This window comes from Nannospalax galili, unplaced genomic scaffold (assembly GCF_000622305.1).
Source record: "Nannospalax galili isolate Female #2095 unplaced genomic scaffold, S.galili_v1.0 scaffold525, whole genome shotgun sequence".
Classification (NCBI taxonomy): Eukaryota; Metazoa; Chordata; class Mammalia; order Rodentia; family Spalacidae; genus Nannospalax; species Nannospalax galili.
The window spans coordinates 1,864,246-1,886,845 of record NW_008353937.1 but is presented as its reverse complement, the minus strand read 5'-3'; the positions used below and the strand labels follow the sequence as shown (position 1 = coordinate 1,886,845).

The 22,600-nt window shown below is 46.9% G+C and overlaps 1 protein-coding gene across 12 annotated transcripts in view; it reads right to left on the bottom strand.

Moving 5' to 3' along the window:
* Ptk2 (protein tyrosine kinase 2) overlaps nt 1-22,600 on the bottom strand; it is a 223,995-nt gene that overhangs the window by 13,885 nt on the left and 187,510 nt on the right. For all 12 annotated transcript variants that reach the window (XM_029555008.1, XM_029555009.1, XM_008851064.2 and 9 more), the window contains 4 exons: nt 21,147-21,278; nt 12,308-12,370; nt 3,953-3,992; nt 3,155-3,261 (listed from right to left, as the gene is read on the bottom strand). In XM_029555008.1, coding sequence (XP_029410868.1) covers nt 3,155-3,261; nt 3,953-3,992; nt 12,308-12,370; nt 21,147-21,278 — 342 coding nt within the window. The remainder of the gene's footprint in view (nt 1-3,154; nt 3,262-3,952; nt 3,993-12,307; nt 12,371-21,146; nt 21,279-22,600) is intronic.

The following is a 22,600-nucleotide window of genomic DNA, read 5'->3' as shown; positions in this document are numbered from 1 at the left end:
GGTTTGTTCTGTAAGCTGAGAGGCTTCGCTGCTTTGTCTTTAAGCTCAACCCCTGGCTATTCTACTGTGAACAGATGGGAAATGGAGCAGCCAGCTATCTGCAGACCTGTCTAAAAGCCAAGATGCAAGTCCCACAGAGAGAGCCTACAGTTCAGAGGTGTAAACATCCAGAGTGTTTTCCTGAGTGCTAAAAGACTGAGGTGATTTAACTGCACCCCTCCCGAGACAGGACTTGCAATTTATTTGGAACACTGAAAATCACAATGCAGTCTTTCTACAGGCTGTGTGCTCAAACTGCACAGCACAGGAAGGCACATGGCTTCCTGGAGGGGGCATGTAAGGTACATTCCACCAAGAGACACAACTCTGTTTGATGCCAGCAAGTCAGTGGAGTTTACTGTCAGCTACTGAAAGTTTCTTATGTGTCACCCTTTCCCTCCTCACAGGAGGGCACAGCCATGATGCCTCTAGAACCTTCCCAGCAGCATTCCCTAAGTCAAAGCTTGGTTGGAGAAACATCTACCACCATTCACCTAGTTTCTAGAATGTGGCAACATGGAACCCCCTTGGCTGGTAGTTAAGAAGAATCCACCGCTTATAGACAAGCAATTCCTATGCTCTGGGTTGATGCTTAAAACTCAGAACATGGCCGAGTGGTGAAATGCCGAGCGTGAACAAGGCTCTTGGTTCTAACTCTAGTCCTATGGACAACAGAAACCCAAGAGTAAAGTCCACAAGGAAAACCCAGATTATTTCTGGCTAAATGGTATTTAAGTGAATTATTTTAGTTATATATAGTTCAAAGAAAACATTTTTGTATTAAAACAATATTGTTAAAAAACCCAAACAACTTGGTGCTGTCCTTCAGGGTGGGTTTTGCTACCTCTACCAGATAGTGAAGACAGACATCTGTTGTATCTCAGTCACTCAAGAATCTACCCTGTAGATCTGAAGCCAGCACACTTCTCCAGACTCTGTGCTCTATATCCTGATCAACGGTGTTCTCAGTTGTATCTGCTCCTTCCATTGTTCTAATCACGAAACAGGGTAAGACGGAAAATCTCAGGCTCCAGATCAGGCCCTCGTCACAACCTCCGAGGTGCAGAAGGTCTGCCCTCGCAGCTTACAGCCAGCGAGAAAAGTTTGCTGACCTTCTTCCCTCTCTCCTCTCAAGTGGAAAGGCACTTCTAGGGCAGCTATGCCTCGCCCGCTTCTCCCCCCACTTCTCCCTGTGCTGACGAGCCACTGGGGAGCTGCCTGCTTCTCGGAGCTGACAACTGGTTGAAGGCAGCAGGAGAGGGCCTGACCCTCTTGGCAGGGGTCCCTCCCACTCAGCTCGGTTCGCTCAGTGCCTACAGGAGCTGATCTGTGTCAGCAGAGCTCGTGCTGCTCGGGTCACCTGTTCGAAGGACAGGGTAACATTGCCCTTAGAGGCACAAGCCAACCTACCCGAGCACAGTGGGGATGTGCTCTCCTTGCTCTCTGACACTGAGATGACAATATATTCACTCTAACCATCAATCAGCCAGTTGCTCTAGAAGTGGGCACTTTAGAAGTGTGTGGTCCAGGAGTCCACAGTGGCAGGCTGGCCCAGTCACTGGCTGTGTGATTGTAAATAAACTGCTCTGCCTCTGTGACTTCAGTCATCTAGAATGAAAAGGTGACCACCCCCAAATCTCATGACGCTGATGTATTTACACATGTGGAAATGTGTCACTGCGTGGGCCAGAAAAAACACTAAGTGACTTGTATACTCGTCAGATTTAAGGTGCCATCATGACAGGCATCTTGTTATGTAGCCCAGGCTGACCTTGAACTTGTCATCCTCCTGTTTGTTTCCCAAGTGCTGGGATTACAGGCATACACCATCACATCAATGACACACCATTTTGTATACATGCCTGTATGTGTGGTGAAGGCCAAATCAACCTAAGTGTCATTCTGCAGGCACCATCCAAATTGGTTTTTTTTTTTGAGATAGGGTCCCTCACTGGGACCTGAGGCTTGCTGATTATACTAGGCTAACTGGTCTTAAGCTCCAGGGATCTGCCTGTCTCTGCCTCCCTACAGCTGAAATTATAGGCATAGGCTATCACACTCAACTTTTAGAAAATTTTAATATATTTTATTTATTATTTTTATGTGTATGAGTGTATTGCCTGTATGTATGTGAGTGCACCCATGTCAGACAATGCCACAGAGATCAGAAGAGGGCTTCGGATTCTCCAGAACTGGAGTTAAGGACAGTTCGTAGCTGCCATGTGGGTGCTGGGAATCAAAACTGAGTCCTCTGCAAGAGCAGTCAGTGCTCTTAACTGCTGAGCTATCTCTCCAGCCCCCACACTCAATTTTTTACATGGGTTCTAGGAATTGAACTCAAATCCTTAAGCTTGTATGGCAAGCACCTAACCAACTGAGCCATCTCCCCAGACCCTCAGTTTTTAAATAACTACAATGCTAAGAGAGAAAAAAAAAACATCCACCCCTATTCTAGAGATACTAAAATGAAAAGCAGTGTGTATGAGTAAGAAATGGGACACACTGAAAGGCAGCTTGAAACCCTGAAGAGAAATGAATCTGCCAACTAAGTGGTTGGGCTGGAAGAGGAGAATGTCTTCCTTCTGTGCTCAGGGGGTGAGGGGACCAAGAGAGGCAGATACTGTGCCCTGGGGAGGACACCGAGGAGGCCTAGCCAAGGGAAAGCTTGCATGTGTGCCTGAGTCAAATGCTGCCCTTGATCTAAGGAAGGCTATCAATCCCTTGACAAACAGCTCTGACCTGAGGTGGAAGGTAGGTTTACCACGAAGCCATATTTATAAACAGGTGGACATCATAGTGAGTCCCCACTTGCCCTGGGTATCCTGGCTTAATGTTTAAAATAAAGATCATCTCATTTATTCTGAAGACACATCCTGCCTGGTGAAAGGATACTGTATAAAGTCCGTAAAGTTTATTATGCTTGGAGAAAACCAGGGAAGACTTCATAGAATACTTTTCTGATTCTTGTAGAGTTCAAAATGAAGCCTGCTGAATCCTGGGTCTCCTATGGACACCCCCAGCAATGTCCCTGACCACCACAACAGAGCCATGCACTAAGGACTTAGTGACTCCACCAACCCCGAGCAGACAGTGATGCACAGACTCAGATGCCCACCTTGACGCCCTCATTGTAGCTGTCCCCGGGGCTGCTGAGGCTGCCCAGATTGCTCAGGTGGCCAGGAGCTCCAGGGCGGGGTGGTTTCTTTGGTGGAGCTGCAGGATCTAGAAGAGAAGAAGGGCTCCTGTGCTGGATACTTTAGTGTCAACTTGACACACCTGAGTTAAGAGAGCTTCAACTGGGGAATTGCCTCCATTGGACGGCCTGTGACCATGTCTGTGGGGCATTTTCTTGATTGTTGAGTGATGTGGGAGGGCCCAGCCCACTGTGGGTGGTGCCACCCCTGGGCAGGTGGGCCTGTGTTGTATAAGAAAGCAGGCTGAGCAGGGGCCAGGGGAGCAAGTCAGTAAGCAGTGTTCCTCCACGGCCTGTGCTCCAGCTCCTACCTCCAGGTTCCTGCCCTGGGCTCCCTCGTAATGAACTGTGAACTGGGAGATGTAATATCAAATAAACTCTTTCCTACCCAAGTTGGTACTGGTCAGAGTATTTTGTCACAGCAATGGAGAAACTAGAACAGTTCCCATTGTGCATGTTAGTGAATAGACTTTTAGACTCTCCTGCCCCATCACCGCTGGCTAGACTTCTAAGGTGTCTCTGATGACTTATGGCAGTACATTCAGCTTTCCAGTACTCGAGGCACAGGATGAATGTGGTAAACACTACACTTACTATGTCTTCAGGGGGAAAACCGAGCATTCCCCAGGGCATTCCAAAGCTACAACACCACACATATGTAAAACCCACTCTCACCAAACCAGACAAACATCCTCACACACAACTCATTTCATCACTGACCTGGTTTACCCACAGGTTGATAGATGTGCTGGTTTCCAGTCTGTGGAAAAAGAAAAGCTCAGTCAATGCTTTGTTGTGTGAAAGGTGTGACCCACCTCCTTTTTCCCAGCTGGATCTCTTTGCTAGAGGCTGGGGTCTCAAGATGCCTGACAGTCTCAGTTAGGTGATGAGATAAGCAGCCAATGATGCCAAGAGGGTGTATGAGCCAGTATGGACCTAAGATACATAAATGTAGTGTCTTTCCTTTCAAAGGCAGTTTTGTGGCTTTAACAATGCAAATAGATATTGTGATTTTTCAGAAGGTTTTTGGACTAAAATGATTCTCTGTGGAATTTGGTTTCTCTCTCTCTCTCTCTCTCTCTCTCTCTCTCTCTCGTTTTTGGTCTTTTTGAGACAGGGTCTCCCTGTAGCCCCCAATTGGCCTGGAACTAAACCAAGCTGGCCTCAAACTCAGAGATCCACCTGGCTCTGCCTCCCAAGTGCTGGGATTAAAGGTGTGTACCACCATGCCTGGCTTTTTAAAAACAGTATTTTATTTATTTATTTAATATTTTATTTTATGTGTATGAGTATTTATGCCTGCATGTAGGTAAGTGCACCCATGTTGTACAATGCCCACAGAGGACAGAAGACGCTGTTGGATCCCCTGGAACTGGAGTTACAGACGGGTCTCCCTGTAGCCCCAGCTGGCCTGGACTCACGATGTAGACCATGCTGGCCTTGAACTCCCTGAGATCTGCCTGACAAAAGGCCTGCACCACACCTGGCCCCTACCTAGACATTATTTATCTCTTCTCTTTTTCCCCGTCTAACCCACGCCCTTCAAGCCCTCCCCATTTAAAGTATCTCTATTTCTCCCTTGATCATTTCTGTCTGCTATGGTCCCACCTCTCTTGAGCTTTTTAGAATGTGTGAACTGCAGGAGAGCCATAAGCCTCATTAGGATAAAGCAAAAAAATTATAAATCCCTTAAAGTGGCCAAATGGCCCTAAATTGGCAGGCTGGCCTTATCAACTGGTTACAGGATCCCAGGACGTAAGGAGGCTGGTTGTGGAGCCAACCAGCCTCCTTTAGAGCCTCAGATAGCTTTCCTGCCCTGCCCGAGAAAATAATCTTGAAAGGAAGACCTTCACTCACCCAAGGGTACCAGACCCTGGCACTGAGTAAACACCTACAGCTGTGCTCAGTACAGTCCACATAAAAACCCCAAGCCCCCTTTCTTTAGTTGCAGATTCCTTCTTTTCTGTGGGAAGAAAGCACCTGCCCTTTGCTGTGATACCTGAATAAAGGACTCATTCCTGTGGCAGGCCTGGCACTGGCTCTTATTCCTAAACTTTAAACTCCTCCCTTTTCTGCACTCCTAAATCCTATAAGAGAACTCTTTCTTTCCCTTTATCCCCCTAGTTCCTTGTATAGCCCTCCTTCCCATTTAAATACCCCACTTTACACATTTCTCCCTTGGTAACACCAGTCCCCTACTAGTGTTCTTCTCTCTTGGGGTCTTTCTTTACCTTTACCTCCCTGGTTACTTTTCATCTGCCTGGTTCCTGTGGTTATCAGAATGTATGCTCACACATAAGGATTGGGTGCTAGGATCCACAGACGAGAACATAAGCATAATATCCCTAGATGAGTCCATGTGTGTAGCTACAGGCTATGTAACAAGAAACAGTGCCAGACAGGAGAAACCTCCCTTTGAGTTGCTGGCCAGGGCAGTCCAGGAGACTCCCCAAAGTACATAGCTATTGCCACAGTCCTTGATGGTCTCCCAGAACTTGAAGGTTAAGACCCTATTCCTGAAGACAGGAAGTACTTTAGACACAGAATTTGGAGCAATGGAGCTGGAGCTGACCTGGAAGCCACCTTCCCTGAAGGCAAGCTCTCATAGCTGTGGAGAACACTATGCAAGCTGTTAAGGGAGAACATCAGCCACAACTTCAAGGGCTAATAATCATGTCAATGACCAGCACAGTAAATGACATTGGTGCAGTAGTGGCACTTTTATCTTGGGGGTAATCAACACCTACCCAATAGGACTTAAAGCCCACTCAATGGTAAGAAACTCATGTGTGGTACTGTAAACCTAGCCAAATACACATAGCTGGAGAGGTCACAGATCTTAGAGAAAATCCCAAGGATGTCACATCCCTAGATGAATGTAATTTCTTACAATGTGCAAAATATAGATCCTTATATTTACAGAAAGTATCCTAGTCACCATGCATCAAAGAAACTTCTTTTTCAACAGAGATTATTACAGAGTTCCACAACTGGTCACACACACAGATTGTGAACTGCCCAAGCCTAAGTGGCACATCTAGGGTGCAACCTCTATATCTAAGGTTCAGGAAGCACAGAACAAGGGATAAAGAAAACAATAATGTATCTTTTTTTTTTTTTTTTTTTTTTTTTTTTTTGTCTTTTTTCTGAGACAGGGTCTCTCTGTAGCCCCAGCTGTCCTGGAACTACATTATGTAGACCAAGCTGGCCTTGAACTCACAAAGATCTGCCTCCCTCTGCCTCCCAAGTGCTGGGATTAAAGGCATGTGCCACCACACCCAGCTAATAATGTACCTTTCAACTCTCATCAATGAAGCTCCCTCATGCAACAGAGGGCCAGGAACACAAAAGGTCAAAAATGCCCAAAACGTAGAGAATAAGACTCTACAGAGTGTGGGTCCTTGGACAGGGCTCTACATTAAAATCCACCCACCCAGGGCTCAGGGACCATTGTACAAGGGGCTGAAAAATTTAACTGGCAGGAAGGAGGTGCATGACCATATGGAAATAAGAGTACTACAGGATCCTGGGACTCTTCTCATATTAATCTACAGCAATGGTGTCAGCACGCACAAGACCCATGCAAACAGACAAAAACACGGCACAGAGCTGTGGAAATGAACAGCAGGATCCAATTTTAGTCGAAGAATTACAAGCAACTGATTATTGCTGGGTGAGGAAGAGCTGATTTTAAAGGGAGGGACTCTAGATAGGCTGACTAGACCTCAGTGGATGAACTTAAACTGAGGGACATCTGGAGACACTAACTTGACATGATAGGCCTTAACACAAATGACAGAATGCATGAATTCCGGGGGTGGGGGGTGCTATGGGCAGGTGCCAATGGGGAAGGGGGTATAAGATGTTCTATATGAAGACACAAAATAAATAATAAAAAATTAAAAAAATAAGATATTTAAAAAAATGCAAATAGAGACTTCAAAAGTCAACTACAATCGGCATCTTATCTCAGTCTACTCTTCCAGCAGAGGCTAGTAGGTGCTCAGAGACTGTGAATATGAACCCAACTCACAGGCTCACATTAGTCTAAGATCAAAATATATACTCACAGTCGTACTCTACTTAAAAAATGAAACCTTTTCTTCAAAAACTTTTAAAAAACCATAGAACCCTTGCTACAGAGCTAATATGTTCCTTAAATGTTATTTGTTTCTTAGTATTTCAATTACACCTTGTAGCGTTACCATTTTCCCCATCCACTGCCCCTCAACTCTTATGACTCCGGCTACCTGCCAGGGCTGCACATGCTCCAACTGTGCGATCTTTATAACTGACTACATGCTGAAACCCTATTGCTAAATTACTAAAGTACTTCCTCTTTAAATTAGCCAATGGAGTTTTAATTGTGCAGTTGAACCAAGACTAATGTGGGACAGCAAGCTCTCTTGTTAGGTATGAAGGGAAGGCCATCTTAGCAGAGTGTGCTTGTTGGACTTAGAGCAGCTTGACATTCTTTGCAGAAGGAAAATTTTAAAAATGTATTTATGTGTATGAGTATCTTGCCTGCATGTATCCAACCAAGTTCACCTATGTGTGCAATGCCTACAGAGGTCAGAAGAGGGCATCCGGTCATCCGGTTCTGGAGTTCCAAATGGTTGTTAGCCACAACGTGGGTGCTGGGAACTGAACCAGGTCCTCTGTGAGAGCAGCCAGTACTCCTTACCACTGAGCCATCTCTCTAGACCCCAGAAGTAAAATTTCTTGCCTTGCTGAAATATTTTGTGTAGTCATTTTCTTAGGGCCCCAGACCCATTTCTAACGTCAGACACCTTGGGACTGAACACAGTGGTCACAAATCTTCACAGCTCACCTTTAAATAAGACTAAAATTCCAGGCCTTCTTGCAGATTCTGCTCATGGGGCTTGCTGTTCAGAATCCCCTCGCCTCTGACTGACCACCCTGATCCCAGGTAAGGAAGGGTGTAGTCATCAGAGGTGTCAGAAGGATGATGGGGTGGGGGGAAGAGGAGGATGGGGACAACGACCTGGTAGCACTAGGTTGATGTCCCATAGGCCCCCACTATCAGTGATGCTGAGGCGCTGAGGCACTGTGTTATGAGGGCCCAGTCAGAAAAGCTAAACCATAGCCATGAGTGACTGACTGCTTTAGGGATGGATAAAAAGACAGCTCTACCATGGGCTGGAGAGATGGCTCAGCAATTAAGAGCACTGACTGCTCTTACAGAGGACCCGAGTTTGATTCCCGGCACCGACATGATAGCTACAAACTGTCCTTAACTCCAGTTCCAGGGGAATCTGACGCCCTCTTTTGACCTCCGCGGCATTGCATGACATGGGTGCACTCACATACATGCAGGCAATACACTCATACACATAAAATAAAAATAATAAATATTAAAAAAAAAAAACACAGCTCTACCTAAGGCAAGTCCTCCTCCATGCTCTTTCCTAAAATTGCATGTGAGTTTTGTTATGGCACTGTCTCCTTAGGCAGCCTAGGCTGGCCTAAAATTCACTCTCCTGGCTATGCCTCCCAAGAGCTGGGATTACAGGTATGTGCCACTGTATCAAGCTTCTGAAAATGCACTTAAAATAATCTATTTGCGGGGCTGAAGAGATGGCCCAGTGGTTAAGAGCACTGACTGCTCTCTCAGAGGAACCAGATTGATTCCTAGCACCTACATGGTGGCTAACAACTGTCTGTAACTCCAGTTCTCAGGGATCCAATGCCTTCTTCTGACTTCTAAGAGCACTGCACAACAGGGGTGCACTTATACAGGCAATACACACATACACATAAAATAAAAATAATAAAGAAAAAAAATCTCTTTGCAGCCTGGAATGATGGCAGTTTTCCAGCAGAAAGGGGGCAGAGGGGCAGGCAGGTCTCTGTAATCGAGGCCAGCCTGGATCATGTAGCAAATTCCAGGCCAGCTAGGGCTACAGGGAGATCCTGTCTCAAAGAACAGAAACAAAACAAAACCCCTATCTCCTGGGAGACACAGCTCAAGAACAGCCACTTGCCTAGTATGTATGAGGGTCTGGGTTGTATCTAATAATGGCAACAACAAAAATCCTACCTGAATCTAACTAAATGGGGATAAGGGTCTTACTAGAATGCATGTGTGAGCACACAAACACACACATGAACACATGTGTATATGGTGTCTTATTTTCAACTGGAATGATCACGTCTTTAAAATATGAGACAGGCCAGGTATAGTGATGCATGCATTTAATTTCTGCACTCAGAAGGCAAAGGCAGGCAGATCACTGTGAGTTTAAGGCCAGCCCGGTCTACATAGAGAGTTTTAAGTCAGCCAGGATTACTAAGTGAGACTCTCTCTAAAAAACATACATACATACATACATATATATATATATATAATGCCATACATACACACACACACAAAATGCCATAAAATTGTACACACAATTAAAACTCCTTTGTGGCTGAGGATGTAGCTCGGCTGGCAGAGTCCTTCCCTAGTATGCACAAAGCCTCAAATCCATTTCCAGTAACACAAACCAGGCATGGTAGTACATGTCTGTAAAACTAGCAGTTGGTAAGTAGAGGCAGGAAGATCAAAAAGTTAAGGTCATTCTTGGTTACAAAGTTTGAGGCTCATCTGGGATACACGGAGACCCTGTCTCAAAACAAAAACAAAAAAACAAAATAAAAACCCCAAAAATAAGAAAATAAGAAAATTTCTAATTGCTACATTCACCCAAAGGGCTAGATACACAGTTTCGATGGCAGAATGCCTGCTTACCATAAATGTGCAAGGCCCTGGTTTTAATCCCTGTCTTGACCCAGAATCACAGTTAACAGCATGCCATTTACATGTCTTACTATATAGCCCTGGTTGACCTAGAACTTGCTATATAGACCAGCCTGGCTTCAAACTCACAGAGATACACCTGCCCCAGCCTCCTGAATGCTGGGATTAAAGGCATGCATCACCACACCAAGCCCTGCATTGAGGTTTTTTGTTGTTTTGGTCTTTTTGAGACAGGGTTTTTGGTAGCCCCAGCTGGCCTGGAACTCATGGAGATCCACCTGCCTCTCCCTCCTGAGAGCTGGAATTAAAGGTGGGTGTCACTCACCACACCTGGCTCTACACTGACTTTTTAAAATACCATTTATTTGAGTATTTAAATGACTTAGTTGTTGACTTTTATATAGGATCTTGGTGCACTGCCCACTCTGGGGAGAAATTCCTGGCTCAAGTGATCCTCTGTATCTTTTTCTTTTTAAAAAAGATTCAATTTTAAGATTATTTATGTGTGTGAGTATGTACACACATATGTGGGGGTGTGCACAGGCCAGAACGAGGCATTGAATTCCCTGGAGCTGGAGCTACAATCTTTTTTGTTTTCCTTTCCTAACGTGTGAGTGTTTAGCCTGTACATATATGTGTAAGTTCACTGCTGTCGTGCAGTGCCTGCAGAGGACAGAAGATGATGTTGGCTCCCCTGGAACTGGAGTTATGGAAAGTTGTTAGCTGCCAGCAGGTGCTGGGAACTGAACCCAGGTCCCTCTGCAAGAAAAGACAGCCAGTGCTCTTAAGGGCTGAGCCATCTTTCCAGCCCTGGAGTTACAAGCTTTTTTTTTTTGGTGGGGGAGGGGTTCTTTTTGAGACAGGGTCTCCCTGTAGTCCCAGCTGTCCTGGAACTCACTCTGTAGACCAGGCTGGCCTTGAACTCACAGAGGTCAGCCTGCCTCTGCCTCCAAAGTGCTGGGACTACAGGCGTGCACCACCACGCCCGGTGAGTTACAAGCTTTGATGAGCTGTCTCATGTGGATGCTGTGATCCACACTGGTCCATAGGGGAGAGCAAGTACTCTTAACACTGAGCCATCTTTCTAGCCCCTGCCTCAGCACTTTAAGTGGCTGGGACTACAGGACTGTGTCACCGTATCTGACAACCGCCCCTTTAATTTCTGGTAGTTTCAGGATAAAACCCAGGATCTCATGCATGCAATATACTTTATCACACACTCATACACATATTATGTCACTGAGAGATGAGCCGACCCCATTTCCGAATGTAAATACTTGCAAACTCCTCAGAGCTGGAGGTGTGAAGAGTGGTTCCCTAACAACTCACTTTGCACAGTGCTTCCCACTTTGCATGCCACCCACCTCCTGATGTTAGGGGAGGTGCTGAGCTCCTGCTCTGTTCCTGCCACTGTCTAGGTACAGAACAGATTCCCGCCCCATGGAGCTGATGGCAAAGTGGAAGGAGACAGTGGACACATGGGAAACACTGATCCCTGAGGTGTGCCATGCAGCACTCTAGAAGCAGAGGGTGACTGCCTGGGGAATGGCCAGGTGGCTTGTGTGTGGGAAGAGACAGAGTGCAGAAATGGCCAGTGTGGACAAACCTTTAACAACAGTATCTGTGGGCTATGCTGCGCTCATAGGCCCAGCAGTGAAATTCAGAGTTCAATGAAACTAGAAAGACCTGTTCCGGAACATGGTGGGGCCATCTTGCAAGGTGTGGTGTGCGTGTGCAGGCTGTAATTAGGCCGCTGCAAGAGTCCCATGTCAAGAGCTGGCTCTTTACACAGAATCCAGGTGTTTCCCTTTAATACCCAGAAGAAAGAAGTCTTACTTGAATAAGCTTTATAAGTGTGGAAACGTTTATAACGGTGCATCGAGTACAGAAATGTGAGGTGAACATGGCACAGCACACCTGTAACCCCAGCACTTGGAGGGGGGAGGCAGGAGGAAGGTTAAGGTACACGAGACCCTGCTTCAAACACCCAAATCAAACCAGAAAACTAAGAGAATGGGAAGTTATCAAATGACAATGGTGTGTCACCAGTTAGCGTGCACCCCTACTTCCTTAGGTCACACAGACTGTAGCTGACTGCTAAAAGGCTATATTAATAATGGGACAGGACTCTAACTGAGCGAGAATTCAATACATGACCTATTCCGACAGCCTCAGATAACTTTATCTGCATGAGTCATCCTATTCTGTACCATTAATGAGGATGTCTTATACCACACGGGCAGAACGTCTAAGCATAAGCAGAGCTTGAAACCTTGAAAAGCAAACTCAGGACAGCTTGGAGAGGTACTCACCGGACCCTGAAGACTCCCATCTTCTCGGTCAATGCTGCCTCGAGAGAGCCTCACATCAGGTTTCTACAGAGATTAAGACAAGGCCAAGTCAATTTCATTTTTTATTTCCAAGTTACCAACAGATTTTGTATAAAATTCTTCCTTTTATACCCAACTCTCCTATGCTGTGGCCCCAACCCCTCAACCACCCAGTCTTCCTGCCTCTTTCAGGACCATCTTTAGGCAAAATGAAGTGCCGTTGTGCTGTCTGTGCTGTCGAGTCCTCACTGTGGCTCAGGTCTGTGAGCTTATGCCTGACCCAGTGTCAGTATTTAGGTACAGCTTGGTTTATTTTTATTTTCCTTAATTAAAAACTTACATTATTCAAAATTATTAATTTAATTTAGTGTGTATGAATGAAGGTCAGAGGACCACTTACGGGAGTCGGCTCTCTGCTTCTACCACATGAGCCCTTGGGAATCCAAACTCAGGTTGTTAGGCTCAGTGACAAGTACCTTTACCCACTGACACCATCTCCCTCACTACCTTTTTTCCTGAGGTGAGGCCCTGTACTTCCTACCGCAGAGACATATGGGAGGTCAGAGCAGCCCTCTGATGGCCTCTGCACTGTCCTCACTACTAGGCCTTCTGTTGCACAGACAGGTCAGCTCCTGACTCCATAGCTCATGCTGCTAGGAGATGTCCAAGGCTTTTGATGCAGAGGCTTTTCTCTTGGACTAGACTCTGCTGCCTTCAAGCCTGCAAGTCTGGGGGAGGGCTGAGGACAGCACTGGCCTGTCCTCTGGCGGGCAGACTTCTGCTGTTCCCTAGCACCCACTTGGCTTTCTTTGGAGGACTGACTGGGTCTGCTGTAGGAGAGAAAGATGGCACTGCTCTCTTTCCTTCTCAGAAAGCCACGTAGTACGCGCTATGCAGATAGGACTTACTCTATTAGTGCTGAGATCCTTTTCTCAGTACAGCACCACACTAGAAAACTACAGTGCACGTGGTAAGAAAAAGCCAAGCCACTTTTTGAAAGCAGTGCCTGAAAGGAAAGCAAGGCTTCTCAGCAGACAGCAGCTCTGCCCTGGCTGCTAGCAAGCTGGTCAAGTCTATAGGAGCGCTCTTAATGGCAGGGGGTCCACACACACTGCTTATCTCAGAGGCCGCTGTTCTGAGCTGGGGAACGAAACAGAACAAGTCCAACAGAGAGCATCTATTGCAGCGACGGCTTGTGACCTCAGCTGGAGCTGTTGTCGCAAAGCACTCTGTGTAGGGTCACGTTAACAGGGGTCTGAGGAGAGATTGCTGAGGAGGGATGTCTGACCCACAGAAGGACTTGGTTAATGATTCAGTGGTTGACAGCAGCTCACAGCAGTAACCACAAAAACTAGCCCGAGTTCTGGAAACAGAAGTCTTCCAAGCAACAGCTACAGTGAACCCAGAGGCAAAAATCTAGACAATAGCACGGACAAAGCTAGCCGATTTTCAAACATAGCCCAGCTGCCAGGGTGCATGAAGTGAGTTCACTAAGGAGAATGGCAGCGTACAAGCCAAGAGAGAGCAGCCAGAAATACTGCACAGTTCACCATGTGGGGGGACAGAATGGGCATCTCCAGAGGCTCCAGAGCAACCTCAAGAGTCTGTCAGCTGCTGGAGTTCATGAAAAGAAAGCACGGGGCTGACAAGGTGGCTCTGCTTATAAAAGTGCTTCCTGTGCCAAACGTAATAACCTGAGTTTGATACCTGGTCTTCCTGGTGGAAGGAGAACCAGTTCTTACAAGCTGTCCACATATACATCATCATCACATTCTCTCTCTCACACTCTCTCTCACACACAAATTTAAAAGAAATAAGGAAGTTTGTCTTGTATTTCATATTTCTTTTAAAAAAATGTCCATTTCCTAATTTATTTCATAAAAGTTTTGACCTATAATAATTTGGACACTTGCTAAATCCCTCACTTCCTGCAGACTCAGAACCCTGGGAGAAACACACTATGTTCAGATTACTGGGGTGTCGATGTCCTAACAAAACCATCAGAGGGCAACACTGCCCTGGCCTTTCTGCACAACCTCTGTAGGGGAGACAGTAATCTCCTCCTCATTGCAGTGGTCACAGGTGTCCAGGGACCAGCCAAAGGCACACTGTGAGAGACACAGGCACATGCCCTGGCTGCGCTAAAGTCAAGAGATGCATGCAGATGAGAGCAAGTGAGAGCTCAAGCCCTCTGAAGACAGACAGTGCCTGCTCTTCCCCTGTCCACACATCACCACTACTGATTCTCATTCCCATTCTAAGATGCAATCTGTGCTGGAGAGAGGTGATTTGCTCAAGGTCAGTGAGGAAGAAATGGTAGGTGTCAGGACCTAAAACTCAGCTGGTCGCTCTCTGGAGGGGAATGGTGTACTGTGCCAGCCTGTCCTCTTGTGCCCAGATTCATGAAGTGAGCCCAAACGCACGGGCAGGAGGAGATATCCCAAGGCAGATGCAGCAACACAAGAAAAAGCATGAGATAAGCAGTGCTCCCAGACTCCAGCTTACAGCACCTTCTATGCCAGGCACAGGACCTGAGCTGTGATGGGACGGACGTTGGCCCCGGTCCTAGGAGCCCTCAGTCTAGCGGGCGGTGGGGGGGGTGGGGTAGCGGCACAAATGGTATTGATGGAGGAAATAGTCTTGACACTACCGTGGCCTTCAGTTTAGGCACCTTGAGAACATCCCAAAATTATATAACAGAAAGGCTGAAGAACAAGGATGGTGAGGGCACGAGGTTCCCCAGAAAGATGTGCACGGGAGGCTGGTATAGCCAGGAGAGTGCTCGGGTCCTGGGCTCCCTCTGCTGCACCACACAAACCGAACCAGTCTTGCAAGCAGTGGAGGGGCCATAGCTGCCATGGCTGGAGTAACACAATGCCATACACAGGCCTCTCTAATGTTGCCTCTACCAGGCACAGGCTAGGTGCTGCTTAGCATCCTTGAGCACACAGGAAAACCCTCAAACACCAAGAGTAAACCCTGGTCTTTAGGAACATTGTTGCCTGCTGATTGTTCTTCTGAAATAGACTGTCCTTGTAGCCCTGGCTGGGCTTGCCTTTGCTCTGTAGAGCACTATGGCCTCAAACTCACAGAGTGTGCCACCAGGCCTGGCACCTGATCTTTTTGAACTTCTGTATTTGTGATGTACTCCATGCCTCACAAATAAAGTGGTTATTCAGTCTATACTCAACATATCCTATGTTTTCAAGTTTTCCCTGGCAGAATGAATTCTTCTCCCTTAAGACATCAAGAGCTTTACGGTATGGAAACAGTGGAGGGTGGCGTCCTGAGAGCCGTCACGGGAAGGCTTCCAGGAGAGAGGAGCTTTAGTCAGACCAAAAGGTATGACTGGGAGTTGGCAGGTGAGGCAAGGAGGTTACTATACCCAGAGGACAGACATTATGGACCAGCTTGGAACACAAAGAGGTGTTCAGTGGGGAGGGGAGCTGAGAGAGGTTGTATCTCCTATGGCTAGGAGTTACTTGGCAGGAATTCTGAGAAGGCAGGACCAGACTGTACTTTACACATAAGTGTTTCAGCCATGGTCGGGAGGAGCTTGGAGTTGTCAGCATTTCAGAGAACACTTCATTGTGATTTAAAGTGGACCAAGGGAACACAGGAATTTACTTGTTGCTGTCTTACCCTTTCTTTCAAGTTATGACCACTGGCCTGGAGCTCAAGGAGGGAAGTCCTCAGGCTTGCCTGCCTTCTCCCCGTACCCCTGCTTGTGCCCACCACCCAGGAACTCCCCAACCCTGCTCCTATATACCTCCAAGGGCTCCATATGGAAACGGATGCAACAGTAGCATTCTGAAGAGAGCAAGTGGTCCCCCTACAGTCTCACGAAGGAATTTTGGTGGTTTTGTAGCAGAGAAGAATGAGATCTGAGTACCTCCATTCTCTGCTCCTCACCTTTGACCACCTTGCAGGCTCACCCTGGGCTCTGCACCTGCTGCCTCTCTGAGGCTGGAATGAACTCCTCCCCAGATTCTTCTCACCTGCTCTCCTCTCTGCCCACTGCTTCCTCACAGCAGCTAGTAACCACTTGCCTGCCCTTTTCTCCTCAGCACCCCATGGGCATTGGGGCTACGTCTTGTCCACAAAGGCGGGCACTGGCGCCTGCTGAGAAGGGCTGGGGGCAGGCCTGTAAGGAGGCTGATGCAGTCAGGGCTGGTGAGAAGGTGGCAGGGGTCAAGAACTAAGCAGAAGTCACCGACTGCGGGGGTGTGAAGAGGCAGTGCTTCAGTTTTGTAAGGGTCTGTGTGTCAGAGGAACAACATGAAAATACTTAATGGGGGGGGTAGGGGAGGTAGCAGCAGTTGCAGCCACACCAAAGACATCAACACTTTACTCATTTATGAAGCATTATGGTTTTGATCCTGAACCCACCAATGATAAATCATTCTCACTATGAGCATCAGTACCAAATTCTAAATGAAATAGGACAAATAAAGCCCAATCCAGCAGCTCTAACCAGGTAGCAGGTTTAAAAACATACACAAAGTCATACTTCATGGAGAACAGACAGCATCTTTAAATAAAACCAGGCAAAGAATACAAGGTCAGAAGCAGCCAATAGTATTTTTTTTTTTTTTCAGGAGAGAAACATAAACTATGTAATAAAAACTGAAAATGGCTGGGCGTGATGGTGCATGTCTTTAATCTCAGCACTTGGGAGGCAGAGGCAGGCAGATCTCTGTGAGTTCGAGGCCAGCCTGGTCTACATAGTGAGTTCCAGGACAGCTGGGGCTACAGGGAGACCCTGTCTCAAAAAGATAAAAAAACAAACAAACCCAAAACCTGAAAATGAAGAAAAAGAAAAAAAACTGATGTTAACAAGAGGGTCTCACACTAGCCAGGCTGGCCTGGAACTCACAGCAAGTCTGCCTCAGCCTCCCGAGTACCAGAGTACTAGAGTTAACAGCGTGTGCCAGCACACTCGGCTAAAGGATTGGTTTTCCCCATACTGGGGACTGAACCCAGGGCTTTACATATGCTGGTCAAATACTCCTACCCAACTCTAATGACTTTCTTTTTTAAGAAAAATTTTGAAATCCAAGTGAACAGGTCAAAAAAATCCTTCCTAGGATAATTATTAGACAACAGAAGGTAAACTGGGTATGGTGGCACAGGCCCGTAATTAGCTAGTTAGGACTCTTGAGGCAGGAGGACTGTCGGCTCAGGGCCTCCTAGGCTACAGAGTGAGTTCAAGGCCAACCTGGACAATTTAGCAAGACCTGTAACAATGGCAATGGTAGCAGCAGTGGTGGTGGCGGCGGCAGGTAAAGTAACAATCAAGCTCCCGACCCAGAAATGCAGACAAGCTTGGTGCTGATGAAGAATGGGTGTAAGCAAGGCTCTACACAAATGGTCAGCACTTTAAAAGGCAAAGAACAAGGGTTCTGGGGGAAGGTTACAGAAGGTGTACTGGAGTGATCAGAGCTGAATTGTGAAGAGGCTTCAGCAGGCCTTGCATATGGAAGGGGGTACAACAAGGTGAACATGCAGTCAGGAGCCCAGGCTCACTGAGCAGAGTGTAGCGAATACCTCACGCAGCACTACAGATGGGCTATGCACACACATGGGGAGCTACCTGGAGGCACCTTGCATGGAGCATGAGTTAGGCATTCACAATTCACACTGTGAGCTTCAGATCGAGATACTCAACACATGAAAATAATCTCGAAAAGGCCTGGTACGCAGCAGCCTCCAGAATATAGGCACTCCTGAGTCTTCTGATGAGAATGCCCCAATCCCTCAGAAGACCAGCTTGAGTCACATCCGGCCACGCCAGTCCCACGACCCCTCGTTACTACCCACGCTCCTCCCTCTGCCAGGAATGTACTTCCTGAGCCTGTTTGTTCTGTAAATTCCAGTTTCTCTTTTAAGCCTTGGCTCACACGTCCTCTGGACTCTGCTGCCTCCCCCCAACCGCCTCAGGCACAGAGGCTCCTCTTCTCTTGCATCCTCCCTTGGCAGAGCAAGCCGGTGACAGCACCCTGTGACTAGCAGCAAACCTCTGCTCAATAGAGCCACACACACCATACCTGACTGAAACCTACTAGCTCTAGTTTGGAGAATTCAAATAATTTACTCAAGGAAATTTTAAATTTTACTTTTATTTTATGTGTATGCACCCGTGTCATGCAATGCCCACAGAGGTCAGAAGAGGGCATCAGGCCAGGCGTGGTGGTGCACGCCTGTAGTCCCAGCACTTGGAGGCAGAGGCAGGTGGATCTCTGTGAGTTCAAGGCCAGCCTGGTCTACATAGCAAGTTCCAAGCCAGCTGGGGTTACAGGGACACCCCGTCTCAAAAAGACCAAAAAAAAAAAAAAAAAAAAAAAAAAAAAAAAAAAAAAAAGTAATGGTTTAAACCATTGAAACCTGATCCAATGTAAGCTATTTTATCTTTATTTCCCTGTTAATGTGACTATTTGCATTTTGTGTGGAAATGTTAATGGTTCTGACTCTGGGATTTTAGATGAGAATTATAGAACATATAATCTGTGCCATATATTAACTTTCTAAGTGGTTAAAATAAAAACCACGGAATTCTGAGGCACAGATAGCCTCACAGTGTTGGAAAAAGAACTATGAACCTGTCCTAATTGCACAGGTTCAGATTGTTCATAGACTGAACAATTTTATACAGGAAAAGAGGGTAGTAAACGCATGCATGTCAGTAGCACTGCTACTGTTTGTTTATTGTCCTCCTCACAGGTAATTTCGGTAAGCACAGCTGCTAAGTACTATGCTGTGATGAGGGGCAGAAAACTGAAGTGTGGGGAATGTGTGACACCTGAGGCCTAAATAAAAAGACAGTGGCTGATGTGGTAGTGCACGCCTTTGATCCTAGCACTGAAGAGGCAGAAGCAGGTAGATCTCTATGAATTTGAGGCAGCCTGGTCAGTATAGAGAGTTCCAGGCTAGGTAGGCCTACGTAGTGAGACCCTGTCTCAAAAGAGAAAGACACCAAGGGCCAGTGTGATGACTCAGCAGGTAAAGGAGCCTGCTGCCAAGCCTGATAATCTGAAAGCCATCCCTGGAAAACCATATAGTGAATATCCTAGTTTGTTTCTCCATTGCTGTGACAAAACACTCTGACCACTACCAACCTGGGGAAGAAAGGGTTTATTTATCTTACATCTCCCGGGTCACAGTTCATCAGGGAGCCCAAGGAAGGAACTCAGAATAAGAACCTGGAGGCAGGAGCTGGACCACAGTCCATGGAGGATAACTGCTTCCTGACTTGCTCCCTGGCCCCTGCTCAGCCTGCTTTCTTATGCAACACAGGCCCACCTGCCCAGGGGTGGCACCACCCACAGTGGGCTGGGCCCTCCCACATCACTCATCAAGAAGATGCCCCTCAGACATGGCCACAGGCCAGTCCAATAGAGGCAATTTCTCGATTGAGGCTCCTTCAACCCAGGTGTGTCAAGTTGACACTAAAGCCATCCAGCACAGTGAAGAAGAAAATCTACTCCTGCAGCTTGTTCTCAGACCTCCACATGTAATTGGACATGGTGGCACACACCTCTCATCCTAGCACCCAGGAGGCAGAGGCTGGTGATCTCTGTGAGTTCAAGGCCATCCTGGTCTACCAAGGGAGTTCCAGGCCAGCTGGGGCTACAGGAAGATCCTGTCTCAAAAAGGCCAAAAAAAAAAAGAAGAAAGGAAGGAACTTTTAAAAGACATTGAGAAAAGAGCTCCCTCAGTGTGATCTACTTCCCAGTTACCATGTGCCCACACATGTGGCTGTTTTTCTGAGCTGCACCAAGACCTCCTTGGGAGTGCAACTTGATGCACTGTCTGTCTGCACACACTAAAGCATTTTCTACCAACTTGTGTGTGGTGGTCCCTTTGTCTGAAAGCTACATGGCTAGGGGTGTAGATCTGTGTTAGAGCACATGGCTAGCATGCATGAGGCTCTGCGTTTAGCTGTCCAGACAGCATGGAAACAGCCCACAGAAACAAAAGCTATACACAAAGAATGGACGAGAGCTGCAGAGCACAGGGTGCACTGTCTGACAACACCACTGGCTGCTTTACATGCTTCTTCCACAGACTTTAAGCAGTTCAGGAACAGGACTGGACCCTGCCCTCAATGGATCTTGTCCCTCAGCACAAAATGGAGCACAAAGGTGTTGCTGGTGAATACTGACTGAGTCAAAGCAGGAGGTAATGCTCAGGGCTGCCCAGGTAAAGCCACCAAGACTGTGGAAGTGGCACAAACCATGGTTCTCTCCAGCTACTTTTCCTACAACTGGAGGGGAGGAGGAGTATGTCTCACAGGCCCCAGTTCTGAAGTCAAGGACACAGCAATCCAGAAAGATCTTTAGGTCCAGGAACAGACAACGAGTTCTATGTCCTCACAGGACTTCTAAAAAGAACTGCCGAGAGTTGCCTGAAAGACTTTCCCATCTTGTGGTCCAGATGCATCTGCCACATTATGCTACAGAGTGGAGGGAAGAAGGCCAAGACTTAAAGTAGGCTTAGCACACATGGACAGCAGCACTGACATGCAACACTTATGTTCACACTAACACTTAACTGATTCCTTTCTGTGCAAATAATGTGGTAATGGGAAACACCACCACCACCACCACTACCAGCAACACAGGAATGCTCTGAGCTGTAATGTACTATGAGATTTTAGAAACTGGTCCCTAAAAAATCATTAAGAAAAGCAAATAACCCATGAGTTAGAAACCAGACGTGAAAGCAACTCTTTTCTTTGGAAATGGGGGTTTGCAGTCACAAGTGATGCAGAAGACCTGAACAGGGTTTAGCAAGTGAAGACACTGCTCTGGAGCATGCTTACCAGAAATCTCTCCTCCTTCTCCAACCAGCGCTGGTCTTCTTCCATTTCCTGCTGCTGTCGGATCAGCCGCTCTTCCATGAGGTGGGGGGGAAGCACCTGTCCGATCCCTCGAAGGTCTAACAATGAAGAGTCCTGGAAGAGACAGTTGGCAACAGAGTACTTGGTCTCCTGAGCCTGTTCTTGTATTACTACTTTGTGCTGTGGGTCTTTGAAACAGTTAAACAGTGATGGACACAGGGCCTCTCACACTCCAGCCAAACTTCATGGTATTCCATAGTCATGTGTATGGGCTGTCTCTACGGAGTAACCCTAGACATATGAAGAATGTATTACTATTTACAGTAGGAACTTGAGCACACGTTTAAATACGGCATACATAGACGCTAGGCATGGTGGCATACATGTTATCCAACATTTGGAAGCCTAAGGAAGGAAGATCAGGAGTCCAAGGTCAGCTTTGGTTACACAGTAGGTTCAAGGTCAGCTTGAATATGAGACTTGGTCTTATAAAAACCACAGAAGGAGTCAACAAAATTGCTCTGTGGCAATTTTCTCACAAACCTAGTGATCTAGAGTCCAGTTCCGGGAATCCTGTGAAGGTAGAGAGAACCAGCTCCATAAAGTTGTCCTCTGACCTCCACATGTGCACTGTGGCACACAAACCCACACTTAGCTCCTTCTTCCCCACTGAAAACAAAAATTTTAAAACACAGTGGTACACGCTTTTAATCCCAACACTCAGGATGCAGAGGCAGGCAGATCACAAGAGATCGAGGCCAACCTGGTGTCCACAGCAAGTTCCAAGCCAGCTGGGGCTACAGAGAGACCCTGTCTCAGAAAGAGAAACCAAGCCAGACCAAACCAAACACCAAGAACTGAAACACACAAAAAACCAGTGACTGGGGATGCAACTCTGTTGGCAGAAAGCTTGTTTACATTGAACCCATAAAGTCCTGCGTTCAATCCCCAGCAGTGCATAAATGTAGGGGTGCAGGCCTGCAAACCTAGCACTCAGGACATAGAAGCAGGAGGACAGGAAGTTCAAGATCATCCCTGGCTACACAGGGAGCTCAAGGTTAGCCTGAGCTACGAGAAACAATGTCACAGAAAAAACACAAACAACAACAACACGGGGCTGGAGAGATACTCAGGGTTAAGAACATTTGCGGCTCACAGAGGACTCCGGTTCAGTTCCCAGCACCTAAATGGCAGCTCAAAATCACATTTAAGTTCAGTACCAGGGGATTCAACACTCTGTCCTGGCCGTTCACCGGCACCAAGCACATATGTGGTGCACATACATATAGGCAGAAAGAACAATCACGCACACACAAAAAAATGTAGCCAGGTGTGCTAATGCACACCTTTAATGCCAGTACTCAGGAGGCAGAGGCAGGCGGATCTACAAGGAGACCATCTCGAAACCCAAAACCACAAATCAACAATTTGTTTTT